General features: G+C 41.4%; 1 protein-coding gene across 2 annotated transcripts in view; it reads right to left on the bottom strand.

The window, feature by feature from the left end:
* Nucleotides 1-12,996, bottom strand: part of ephb1 (EPH receptor B1) — a 197,900-nt gene that overhangs the window by 47,616 nt on the left and 137,288 nt on the right. For both annotated transcript variants that reach the window (XM_066709787.1, XM_066709788.1), the window contains exon 6: nt 6,790-6,914. In XM_066709787.1, the coding sequence (XP_066565884.1) occupies nt 6,790-6,914 (125 nt within the window). The remainder of the gene's footprint in view (nt 1-6,789; nt 6,915-12,996) is intronic.

Below are 12,996 nucleotides of genomic sequence, written 5' to 3'. Positions count from 1 at the left end.
TCACTAACTCTAACCATTCTTTAGAGAGCAAATTTTGATTCTCTCTTTCATGAAAAATATATGAATTCCTGATTAAGTTTTCCGGTGATTCTTTCCACAATACTTCATCACTTCCACAGACAGCCAACAGACTGTCAGAGTGTTTTATCGTATATAGCCGAGATGACTGATATAAGTCCAATCTGAGCTAAACTTGCAAGCATGAAATTAGTAAAATCTCATGATGAGTCTGAGATCAAATGAGTAAAACAACAAAACAAAACAAAACTCAAGGCTTTCAAGAATTTAAAGAGATAGCTGCAGCAAAAATGAGATTTTGAAAAGTTGTGCAGCTCTTAAATAGACTCATTGTGTCCAGACTCAAAATCACTCATAGCACCCCCGTGTCGTTTTGTTAATTTGGTATACTTTCTTGTCTTTCAGATACTGTATTGTTTTTCCGTCTTCAAACTATACCTCCCGCATTTCAATTTTCCATTTTTGGTTGCTATCTTCAGAGCCGCACATTGTCGCTATCTAGTTTGTACTTTTTCAATCCGAGGACAGAAGCCGTTCACTCTGATGTGACGAAAACTGAACTGCAAATCGGTTGGATGGAAGATGGAAAAGGAAAGAAACAAACAAAACATACATAAAGTAAAAACAGCTGCGTGGCATTCGTGATGCCGTTTGAACTTGAGATGAGAGAACCTCATTAAACACCTAAACATAGTTCAAAAGCTTAATTAAAGAAATTTAGGCTACATTTTAGTGTAACTACATCGTTGACGGCTCAGCCCAGTCTTCAATAAATAAACAAAACAAATCTGTCTCCACTGTTCGCCATTAACAAAAGCGCCGTGATTTGCTAGGATGAAATTGAAATAATTACTGGTTTGAGTGATGTATGTATTCTCCTATTCTCCCCTGCTTCCACAGCCGGTGAACTATAGACACCAGCGTAATGCTCCCTCGCTGTGTGGGGGACGCCAGGCACAGTTACAAGGCTATCTTTCTCAGCGGCTAATGGAGACCCTGACCCTACTTTGGCAAGTTATTTCCTCCTTCCAGACACTTCAGGAAAAAAGAAAAGAAAGACAGAATCGAATCGAGAAAGAATGTAATTTCTGAGAAAGTTGAACTGCATTGGTCTGGCTTCCCAAAGTGAAGGGTCAGAGGGAGTAAAGGCAGAGAAGAAAACAATGTGCGTAACATCTGATGTTAATTTTCCATTGTGTTGCTTTCCTACTTATCTCCACATGACAGGGCTGCCAGGGGCAGGGGGTCCTACACACAGCCCAGTCCGTTCATTTTCTTATAAAACCATCAAGGCTCTGTAACTGTAATTCTGCAAATAACTGGGCGGTCAGTGGAGGTCAGCGCAGAGCTTCAGACCTTTCTGCGCTCAAGAAACACCTAAGGAAATCTGACAGACTTCTGACCACCCCAACTCCCACGCTTCTCTGCTGCTTCAGAGGCCCGGGGACGAATACTCAGCAGTTAGATAATCAGCGAAGAAACTGCCTTTTAAAAGTTTAAACTTTGGAGTCTGTTAATCAAATCCACTGCCCAAGTCATTTCAAGGTGATCCATTCTTAAAATATGATAAGATATGATAAAAATATGATAATATATATGTATACGACTGGTTCTTAGATATGAGCGCAGAAGGGACATTTATTTGTTTGATGTATTTATGCATTAAAAGTAAGAGACCTTATAGCACACGACTTTTCTCAGAGATTGCATAACAACTTTTCATTATTTGGGATTATGTTTGAACGCAGTCCAATGGTAATGTTTTAATCTCTGGTTTAGTTCAGATTTTACCTTAACAGGATTTTTTTGTCTCATTTAATTACAGTGTTGACGTTGGGAGGGATGTACAGGTGATGGGAATATTAAGTCCTCCACCAGCAAACATTTTAATCTGTTTTAGTCTGTGAAAAGCTCCATATTAGGTACATTACTGACACCGCTGTAGAGAACTGTACCGTGTAGCACGTGTGGTCAGACCCCAGATTGGAGACTTTATCTCAGGTGCTGTATCCACACGGTGCCAAACAAGCAACAGTCCAACAGACCAGATGTCCAACAGTCCAACAGAAAGGTGTGGTGGATTTCCATCATTCTTCCAAGTTCAGGGGAATGACATCCCTATAATAGGCTCATGTTTATAATGGAAGGAGAATACACTCTAAATCTACGCTGCTATAAAAAGCCCAGAAAATAGACAGTTTAAAAAATGTTTATTAAATAGACTGGCTGTCAGCTTTTACTACACAAATCAATGACACACGAAGAGCAGGAAATGGCAGAGACCAGTCATAAACCTTCTTCTGACAGATTAAACAGGAAATTAACTGGCCAATATAACGTTTGTTTCTTCCTCGCGGGATGAGCTTTGGAGCGGCACAGAGCGTGTAACGATTTGAGACTCTCCTACATAATGGGTTATTGTGGGAGGAAATGCCAGTTTATTGCCCAACAGAGGATCCAGTGAGTCTCTAATCTCTTCAAAATAACCATCTTACTAGAATCTGGTTGATCTCAAACTGCATCAGAACAGTGAACATCTTATACTTTATGAGCATTCGTCCTCTCATTTCCAGACACTATTTGTTTATTTCGTTTTCTGGTCCCGTGGATACATTTCCAGTGAGGATTAGGAGATGTTTACACCATCTCACCTTATGGCCTTAGAGGAAACAGAGACAAGAGATCACAGAACAAAATCACTGGAGTAAAACAAGGCAGCGAACATGAAAACACAACAAAGTTGACAAACGAGAGGAGGCCATCGTGCTCATTCGATAGCTAATAACTCCAAGAGTCTCATCCAGTCTATTGTCGAATGATCAAAAGGAGTCGGCGTCAACAGCATGGCTGGGGGGATAGTTTCATACTGCCACGACTCTCCGTGTGAAGAAGTCTCTAGTTTTCTGTTCTTTAAAGGGCTTTAAACTCAGTTTCCATTTGTGTCCTCGAGTCCTTGTGTCTTTGTTCATCTGGAGGAGATCCTCTGGACTGACACGGTCGAACCATTCATAATTTTTAATGCCTGGATCAAGTGCCCCCATAGTCAATTCTGCTCCAGGCTAAAGACATTCAATGTCTTCAGTATTTACAAAATGTAACACAAACTAAGTATTTGTCCTTTCCCCCATGGTTTAAATGGCAGAAATTAAAGTAAAAACTGTAGTAAATCCTAGTAAATACCTTAACTACAATATTAAGGTCAGACAATACCATCCTTTTATTAAGGGTCCAGAGAGAGAGATCTAACAAAGCACTAATTGCACCTTCGGGATAATATTACTGCATTAGAACTCTTTAGCTTTAAAACCAAGACACAATCGAAATAAATGAATATATAAATAGATAAATAAATGAGAAGATAGAGATGTGGTGAAGCGAAACCCATACCCAGACCAGAAGCCTTGACCGAGAAGGCAGTGTAGATAAACTGTCAATACCTGTCATGGCTTCTATTTCAGTTAATTGGCATTTCTCTCTTTTTGTACTTAAACACGGTGATATCAGGCCGAGTTGCAGATAGTTTCTCGGGTGTCAGGCCTCCAGCAAAACGCTCTCCCACGTATCCTGCCATCAGCAGCCGAACAGAAGACAGATAGTCAATTTTAATCATTATTTTTGCAGAGGGAGAATGCCACCGTTGTTTAAGAGCAAATCCGTGCTTTTTGCTCGCTAGGATAAGCCCTTGTCTTGACAATTGGAGCCCACAAGTAGTGACCCAGCTATTAATTTCCGCCACAAAAGAGTCTGTTTCAGCCACTCAAGGTTTTTTGCTCGAACACTGTGATACCTGTGATAATATACCACCACTGTTCTCCAATCTATCCCATCGGTAAAACAGATAACTTTTTTCTTCTTCTTCTTGCCTTATAATATAACTGCAGCCGAGGCAAATAACTGTATTTGAGGACAGTGCAAAAGTGGTTCCTAGCTCAGGTTTATAACAGGTAGTGAGCTATAAACCCGTACTGCTAAAGGGGCAGGTCTGCAATGTTCCCAGCCGAGTCGACAACCTATCATTTGGGCTTTTAGAATTCATCCCAAAACCACACGCTATCCCTTTCGGACAATGATACACCAATTACAAAAAGGTGCCACAATAATTCACCTTTTTTGTGAACAGCTAAGTGCTTCAGGAAACCGGTTTCCCAGCATTTCTTTTGAGATTCCACTTTGCTTTTGGTCGCGAGTTTTTAAAGTGCTTTGAGATGGCAACCCTAAAAAAACATGTATTAACAGATTGCATGATGAAACATTTTAGAAGTGTACCAGTTATGTCTGTGAAATATATTTCTTGCAATTTTGAATGGACTTTGACATTTGAAAATGGTAAAACAGGGCATAAACAATGTTAATTGACACGATTAACTTAATGTGCAGTATAAGGTTATGTATTTCTTTTTTTTAGGGGGTTTGAGTATTTTCCTAAGATAAGCAGGTAAATGTCTTGTACAACCTTGACCGTATTGTATTCTATTGATTTGTGTATTTATTTTTGTGAAACCACTGTACAGGAGACTGAACATTTCAGTCACTATGTACATTGTGTGTTTCAATCAGTCCATCTCCTCTATATCCATACATTCTAGAAGAACAAGGCCGTGTCTACCAAAACATTCTATCCCTTCTCTGGCAGCTCCACACCATTTAAATGTCATTTATTTTAAGGTGTTTGATAGAATAAAAGAACAGCCAAGCATGGAGAGAAGTTTTAAATAGAAAAGGTGATTCGGTGTCTAACAGGAGGCTTCTACCTTCTAAAAATCCCATTAACAAACTTCCAGAAGGATAAGGCTGGTTTTATCCACAGCTTCATAGAGAAGTGCCCCCTATACCCCCCACTCAATCTATTTTAGAAGTCCAATGTGTCTACTGTGACACAGGTGAAGTAGTGGACTGGGTTGCCAGCGATCCTTAGTCTGGTTTGTTCCTCATAGGAGAGATGCAGCTCTCTATAGTGTGTGTGCTACCAACTAGTTTCTTCATCCGTTCAGCCGAGTGTTGGAAGGCACGGCCGATCTATCTAAAACAAAGATTAGACTGTTGCACTGTTTACGGTTTTGTAATAAACACACAAACCAGCTGGAGGGGTTTCAACAGGAAAGACGGCCAGCAGGTCTCCCACCGGTCTGCGAGTCTCTCTGCACACACAGTCAGAGCTCCGGGGCGTGATGATTAGCGATAATTGGCAAAGACCAAAGCCGGTAGCTGGGCTCGAGTCCCCCGAGGACGGCCAGCTGATTCACAGGGGCTTTCTGAAGGAGGTCTTTCATTAAATCTCGGCCGAGTGGAACGGTAGCCGAGCAACGCTGCTTCCGATTTGTGTTTACAGGAGTTAAAGGTAATTAACAAGTTATCATTAAATTAAGAGGCGGTGGGAACAAATTTAGAAAACAATTAAAGCAAATTCATGAATTGCTCAAACTTGGGGGGAGGGGGGTGCTCGTTAATCTACAATACAGGACCTGCCATGAATAGCTTGATCAATAATTATGGAATACAAATTCAGGCTCAGATCAGGTTGAGTTCTGGTCGGGATTGGGGTTGCCAGGGTCTCCTCGGCCTCTTATACGACAGAGATCTCTGTGAAGGTTCCTGTGAGCCTGCGGACCTATCAGTGGGAGCTCAGTCCTGCCCCAAATCTTGTGTGCGCCATGGACTCACACTGTGAGAAAAGGGAGCGCGTGTTTCGGCGTATGTGTGCCAGCTGCATACATCCCTCACCCATTAAGCCCAGGGGACATGGGGGTAAGCCAAGTCCATTAACATTTGACAAGTTAAAACAGAAAAAATAATTGCTTGAACCAAAGTGGGAAATAAAAAAAAACAAATCCAGTACTATTGCGGTGATGTTCGCACATTCCGGAACTCCGGCTTTGATGTGGAATAAGTAAAATAAGTAGAAATAAGTGGTTTTCGGCGATTATGACCACACAGCTGTATTAACGGCAGCCTGGATGCTCACACACGCTTGCCTCTGACTCCAGCCAAGCGCCGACTCTTTTAGGTCTTTAAACGGGAGGCCTGCATCAGTTCTTGGACACAATGTCCTGCTTTTTCCCTGCTGCCCGAGAGGCCTGGTCCGACTTGGCAGCCTCTTGCTCCCTCTCATTTCCCGGGGATGTGCGGGGACTCGGAGAGGAGCTCATTAATCATATTTCCATTTCTAATTTGAGTGAACACAATAATAAGTGAGATGCCTTCCAGATGGCGGGATTAAGATATTTAGCCTGACAAAACAAAGTGGGGACACGCCGGGCGCATGTGTTCCACCGCGTTCCTCATTCTGCTCCATGATTGCTTTTTAATTTTCTTTTTTTATGTTGACATTTGTTTCGCTCGCACTCTGTACTTCAGCAGACTCGAACAGACTCACGACCAGCTCCCTCTAGCAAGCGATCGGTGTTACTACAACATGAGGAATTCATCACAGACAGGTTTGCGCAGGTATCGGCAATCTATCTATCTTTATAACCTCCATTTTAGTCAAGGCTTGCCACAGCCCGACACAATCAATTTCATATGAATTCGAGACACAATGACCACACACCCAGAGTTTACAGACTTTGTTCTAACCACTTTGAAATGGAAAACGTAACCGTCTCTTGTTTTAATTACAGACCTCTAAACTGTGGCTTATTCAGCTTATGTACGGCTGACTTTTCTCCAGAGGAATCTGGACATTCTCTGACCTGCGTGGAACCGTGGAATTTAAATTGAATACACTCCCTGACACACATCGCTAACTGCGGGGTCGGGATTCAGGCGTCTTACCTTCTCGTAGTAGCGAAGCTCGTAGTCCAAGATGATGCCGTTGGGTTGCTCGGGCTGTGGCCAGGACAAGGTGATGCTTTTCATGGTGGAGCTGACCTGATGCATGATGGGAACCATGGAGGGTGCTGAACAGAGCAGAGAGAAGACAGGTCTTAGTTAAGAGCATCATTAAGTTAAGAGAAAACTAGTCCAGCTGTAACTGTAATCTTCAGTCATTGCAAAAACTCAAACTCAAAAACTATAATCAACTAATAGATGTATCCCTTTTTATACAACCAGTAGAAGATGATGAACCAAAACACTAGCAAACAATGCAAACAAAACAAAAATCTCTGCCTATTTTATTATTTTAATATTGCAGGGGTTTTACCAAGGTATTTGCAAGGTATTTCCTTATTTATTATATAAAATAGTTTTAAAACAGACTAGAGTACAATACTGTTGTCTACAAACCTGTATTAATTGTAGTCATTCTGTTCCTGAACCCCCACACCACCAAAAATAAAATGTAATGCATAATTAGCCGGAGGGTCCTTGTGTCTCTACATTTCTATCACAACACCTAAAGTGTAAAGACTAGTGAGAACAACTATAAACTCCAGTGAACCTTAATAACCGCTTTTAGAAACTGAGCCATTCTGGGATTAGAGATTTATAAACCACAGCTGCAGCCGATCCTGTCCTGTACATATTCATATTTACTATCACATTACTCACGAGCGGTTTGAGAAAATACCACAATGCCAAAACGATACATCCCACACACACAAAAAAAACACACACTCTTGTAAACTAATAGAGTGCGTCTGTTTGGATGCGATCCCAGGCAATCGCACACTCCGCTCTTTGTTGCCTGATTAAAACCAAATGACAAAGCCCTGCCTTCTATAGAGTCTGGCTGGAATCCTGACTCCATTTGTCGGGTAATCATTTGAATTTGTCCCCTTCCACAGAGACGTCCGCAGTTCTTAAACTCAATGGACACATCTCCACGTCCATTTTCTGAACCAACCCCTCCTTCGCCAACTTTCCGGTTTCCTACTCATTCCAAGATCACACTTAAAGCACCACACTTCAAGAAAGATATTGCTGCTCTAGAGGCAGTTCAGAGGAGAGCAACCAGACTTATTCCAGGTCTGAAGGGAATGTCCTACTGAGAGACTGAGGAACTGAACCTTTTCACCCTGGAACAGAGGAGACTACGTGGGGACTTGATTCAAGTCTTCAAAAGGAGCTTTTCCAGATCCGCAGATATCCAGACCTGATAGGATCCTTGGATCACTTAGTTATTAATGGACACCAAACGAGCATGATGGGTCGAATGGCCTCCTCTCGTTTGTACACTTTCTTATGTTCTTAAAGACTGTCCTACTCCACTCCTATTCCCTGTGGCAGGACCGAGATAACAAGCAGACATTAAGCTGCAATTTAACATTTTATATATATATATTTTAAAATGAAACCAAAAAGAACAGCGCTGTTCCTTTTTTTTCTATTGCCTGAACACTATTTTTCTATTTTGCTGTATTTATTTTCGCCAATGGTGTGGAACATCTGAGATGATGAACCAGAGGCAAACCCACCCCCCCACCCTCGCTGAACAGGAATGATTCAGGCTCGGCCTCACCTTGCGTTCATTGCCTCTTTGACTGGCTCACGCTCCGCCGCACAGGTTTGCACCGCGTTATCAATTATTGGGAGGCTCCTGGCACATTGTTACAGCCACTGAGACGATTTTAAATTGCTTTCTGCTCTCTGTGCTGAAACTCGGGGACAGAAACACCGGAAAGACTCATTTTGCAAAGCAGTTTGAGCTCTCCGCGGTTTTATTAAGAAGCGAGGAAAAAAACACACCATTCTCCCACAGCCTCGCTGTCTCCCTGATGGATGATGTGTATTCATTGGAATTTTAAAGCCTTTTCTTCCCATTTTTTTTTATTATTGAAATCAAGAAATGTTTTTCTGAAATATTGCCAGATGATTTCTCCACGTTTCACTATCTTAAAAGCCCACTCTTCAACTTGACACTTGAACATTGGGGGCGACTCCTTTAAAATGTTCCTAAATGTGACTCCAGCCATATACCAGTGTTTCTGAACAATACATGCATTTAAGAAGAAGAAGAAGAAGAAGAAGAAGAAGAAGAAGAAGAAACCGATAAATGACCTATATACAATTCCCCTGCTACAGACATTTTCCAGAGTGGCCTGGAGCCCAAGCACAACACGTTGTCCAGGAGTGGCATCTGAGGAGATAAATGACAGAGCATGTTGGCAGAAACGTTGGCATTACTTGCTTTCGTTTGTTCAGCTCCTGTTGTCATCAGGAATAGCCTGCTGGAGGAAGAGACAGACCTCCATTCATGTTGTATGAAAAGCAATTGGAGGTAAAAAAAAATATGAGTTAGGAATACACCAGAGGCAGCAGAGAAGGAACAAATTAGAGGAAAACACAGGAGTTGTCCGGCACGCTGTTATCCAAACATCTAAATAGACAACCCAAGGTTCATCTAACAGACATGCCTGACTCAACACAGCCCATCAATATAGACTGCAATGAGTAGAGGGGAAAAGCTGAGATTTTTTTTAAGAAAAATGCACAGAATTGATCCTAAGACTGGGAGGAATTGAAAGGACCTTATTCCTTGGCAAAATGGTACGTTTGCAAGAAGCACGGGGCTAAAAAGGAGGCAGAGCATTCAGAACTTAATCCCCCCATGCCCTAAGTGTGTGGCACGGTTGGGTACTGTCAATTAAAAGTATTTTCACAGCTTCCCTTGCTGTCTGATGAATCATTAGTATAGTCCGTTTCCCTGCTCCTTTCTCTCACAGAAAACACGCGGGTATACATGAGTCACGTTGCATGTAATTACACCAGGCAGGCAAAGAAGGTTAAGGTGAAACTGCTAAACTACTGTACATATAATACCTTGATAATTATTGATTGCTTGTGCTCCTAAACACTTCAATACTATGATTTGTGGAGGTTAAAGACAAATGTTTTCATCCCCCCTCCTGTCCCACTTTACTCTGGACTGCTCAGCTATGTGTGGCTTTTGACCAACCATTCATCAATGTTGTACACAGTCCTTTGTGTGCCGGGGCACACTGGAAACCAACTGTACTTATGCAGGAGTTTCAGTGTAATATAAGGAATTTTGATTAGTTGATTATTTGAATTGATAACCAGCTCAGCCCTGGGCTAAAAGCACGCTTATGGATTTAATTATCACAAAAAACGTAATGTCCTCGTTCTGAGTAAATCATGTGACGGGAGATTTCAATTCATCTACACTAAATGGACAGAGGAGATTTAAATTTTATCCTGGATCTCATAATGATAATGGAGTTTGTAGTGTAAAGAAAAGGTGAAGCCATAAAGATGAGGTAGTACTGGGACAAATAAACTGAAGTAGGCTCTTCTAAAAAGGGCTTCGTACAAATACATGTACAAAGATATATACACACACAGAAATAATGAGTTGTGCTCTCGCATTCGACTGAGTGTCTTTTAAGTGTGATGGGATGAAGCTGCAAACAGCAGACATTTAATGGGTGTTAAACAGTCAGGCTTTGAAGTTAATTTGCAGGTCTAAATCATTTAGATTTCATTATTTCTCTAGTGACATCAAACACTTCTCTGTTGTACTATGAAGAACCTATAGGACTAATCTTTAAAATTAGTCGCTGACTTTTCATACATTTATATTATATTTGTGTCTGTGGTTATACTCTGTTTCAGTTTCACTGCTGTGAAAATATAGAGCTATATACAGATGGGAGACAAATTAAAGGAAAAACCAACAAAGTGTCTCAGTAAGGTGTTGGGCACCACAAGCCCCAAGAACAGCTTCAATGCTCTTGGCACAGATCCTAGAGTCTCTGGACTCTACTGGGGGGATGAACACCATTCTTAAAAAAGATATTCCCTCATTTGGGGTTTTGATGATGGCGATGGAGAGCGCTGTCTTACACTTTGGTCCAAAATCTCTCATAGGTGTTCAATTGGGTTGAGATCTGGTGACTGTGAAGGCCATAGCATATGATTCACATTATTTTCATACTCATCACACCATTCAGTGATCCCTCGTGCCCTGTGGATGGGGCATTGTCATCCTGGAAGAGACCACTCCCATCAGGATAGAAATGATTCACCATAGGATAAAGGTGATCTCTCAGAATAGCTTTGTCATGATTTGCAGTGGCCCTTCCCTCTAACGAGACAAGTGGACTAAAACCATGCCAGGAAAATGCCCCCCACAGCATAACAGAGCCTCCGGACCCCCTCACTGTAGGGGTCCAGCAGTCAGGCCTGTGCCGTTCTCTTGGTGTCCCACACATGCATATGTCCCACTTGTCCAGAACACAAGCCAGCTGAGCGTCTGTGACTGAAGCTTCTTCCATTCATGCCCCAATAATGACCCCTCTTTCAAAGTCAATTAAATCTTTTCCTCACGCCATCTTGATCGAAAATCGAGGTCAACTGGGCCTGCTCGGCATTTGTATACATGCCACAGAGCAGGATAGGATGTTAATTGCTTAATTGTATCATGCAGTACACCTCTTTGGAGTCATCTGCATTCGTTATGTTCCTCCACTCATTTATTCACGTTTTTCCTTTAACCCAACTGTATATATTAATTGTCTTCAACCAAAACAACAAGGTTTCCTTCAAATAGGTTGTAGCGGATATTTATTTATTTACATCTTTACTGACTTACCTCAAGTCTCTAATTATTAATTGCGTTTCAAATATTTTGTAAACAAATCAACCAGAGCAGTATATTCTCGTAAACTAATATTTAAATGTAATCTAATCCCCTGATTAAAAATACAGCTGTCTCGAGCCCTGCTCCCCCCTGCATCGCTGATCAACGCATGGATATTGTCATTCAAATGGAGATCACTGTACATACAATCACTACTTTATTTACCCTGTATTTCGCTGCAGCAACATCTTTTTGTCTCCCTTTCAGACTGTGCATTTACCTTGATTGCCGGGTTGATAATTGCAGTAGCAGCCGCTCTTTGGACGTGTGTGTACCAACATAATTAAATTGCATGTTAGATTTAATTACAGTTCTGACTGCAGGTGCAAACTGCTGCAGTAAACTAATTCCTTCGCAGTGTAACGCGCTACAGCAGTGCGCTGGAGGTTTGAAGAACTGTAGACGTCAACTCGGGTGTGCGTTGTGTCTTTGAGGAGGTTCCCGGTTTAAAACAATGTTTCCAGTGATACAGGCTGGATACTGGATCCGTCATATGTCAGCATTGGATACATGGTCCAATTGAACTAATTTGTTTGAAGTTCGTAATGATTTTGCCTTGAAGAAACTATAAGTCGCTCTCTTGATGCATGAGGAGAGTTCACCAATGATATTGCTGAGTATTTTGAAATAATATCTATGCAAACTAAAAAGGCTACATTCTGAAATTTCTGAATAATCACTTCAAGGAACTTCCAACTAAGTACTAGATGCCTGCAAGCATTTTTTTTTCCCTTTTCTTTTCAAGGAACAAGTTACGCACCAGTGAGCACAACCATTGGAAATACAAATCAAAACACCGAACAAACCTAAATGACCAAAATCACTCCAAATCAATGCTTGTTTAGCAGCGGTTAGACCGATTTAAGTGTTTTTTTTGGGGGGGTTTGTTCTTTTAACGATTGGGACAAACACAAAAAGAGCCAGGCGCACTGCATTATTTCTCTTTCCTCCTGGCTTTTTTCTCCTTCCTCCTTTCCAGGGAGGCTGCTGTTATTTGATTTTGTTTTTTTTCTCGACTAACACAAGCTTTTAGATGGCGTGGGTGCTTTTCTTTAAGGTGTTCTGGGGAAGAAGCTGTGATACTGTTTGCTTTAGTGAAGCGTTAATGCACTGAATGGATGCTCTCTCTCTCACTGTGACTGGCAAGTCCCCTTCAGAGACTCAAGGTGGAGAAGAACAGAAAGTCAGCTGGAGGTCAGAAGCAAGAGGAGAGGTATCTGTCTTTAAGATCTTTCCTTCAATCCATAATTCAAAATTGTCTATTGGTGCGATCTACTAAACAAGCCACCTACTATTTAGTTATAGGATTGGAAGCTATGGTTAAATAACAACGAGGGAATTCATATAGTGTGCTAATGATAACACTGATCTCTTTTCTTTTTGTAAACATATTAAACTGTTTTGTCATTGCATTTCAAAGCTCAAGAGTGTGAATTTGC

The sequence above is a fragment of the Amia ocellicauda genome, chromosome 7, assembly GCF_036373705.1.
Source record: "Amia ocellicauda isolate fAmiCal2 chromosome 7, fAmiCal2.hap1, whole genome shotgun sequence".
NCBI lineage: Eukaryota > Metazoa > Chordata > Actinopteri > Amiiformes > Amiidae > Amia > Amia ocellicauda.
This window is presented reverse-complemented; position numbering and strand designations above follow the sequence as displayed.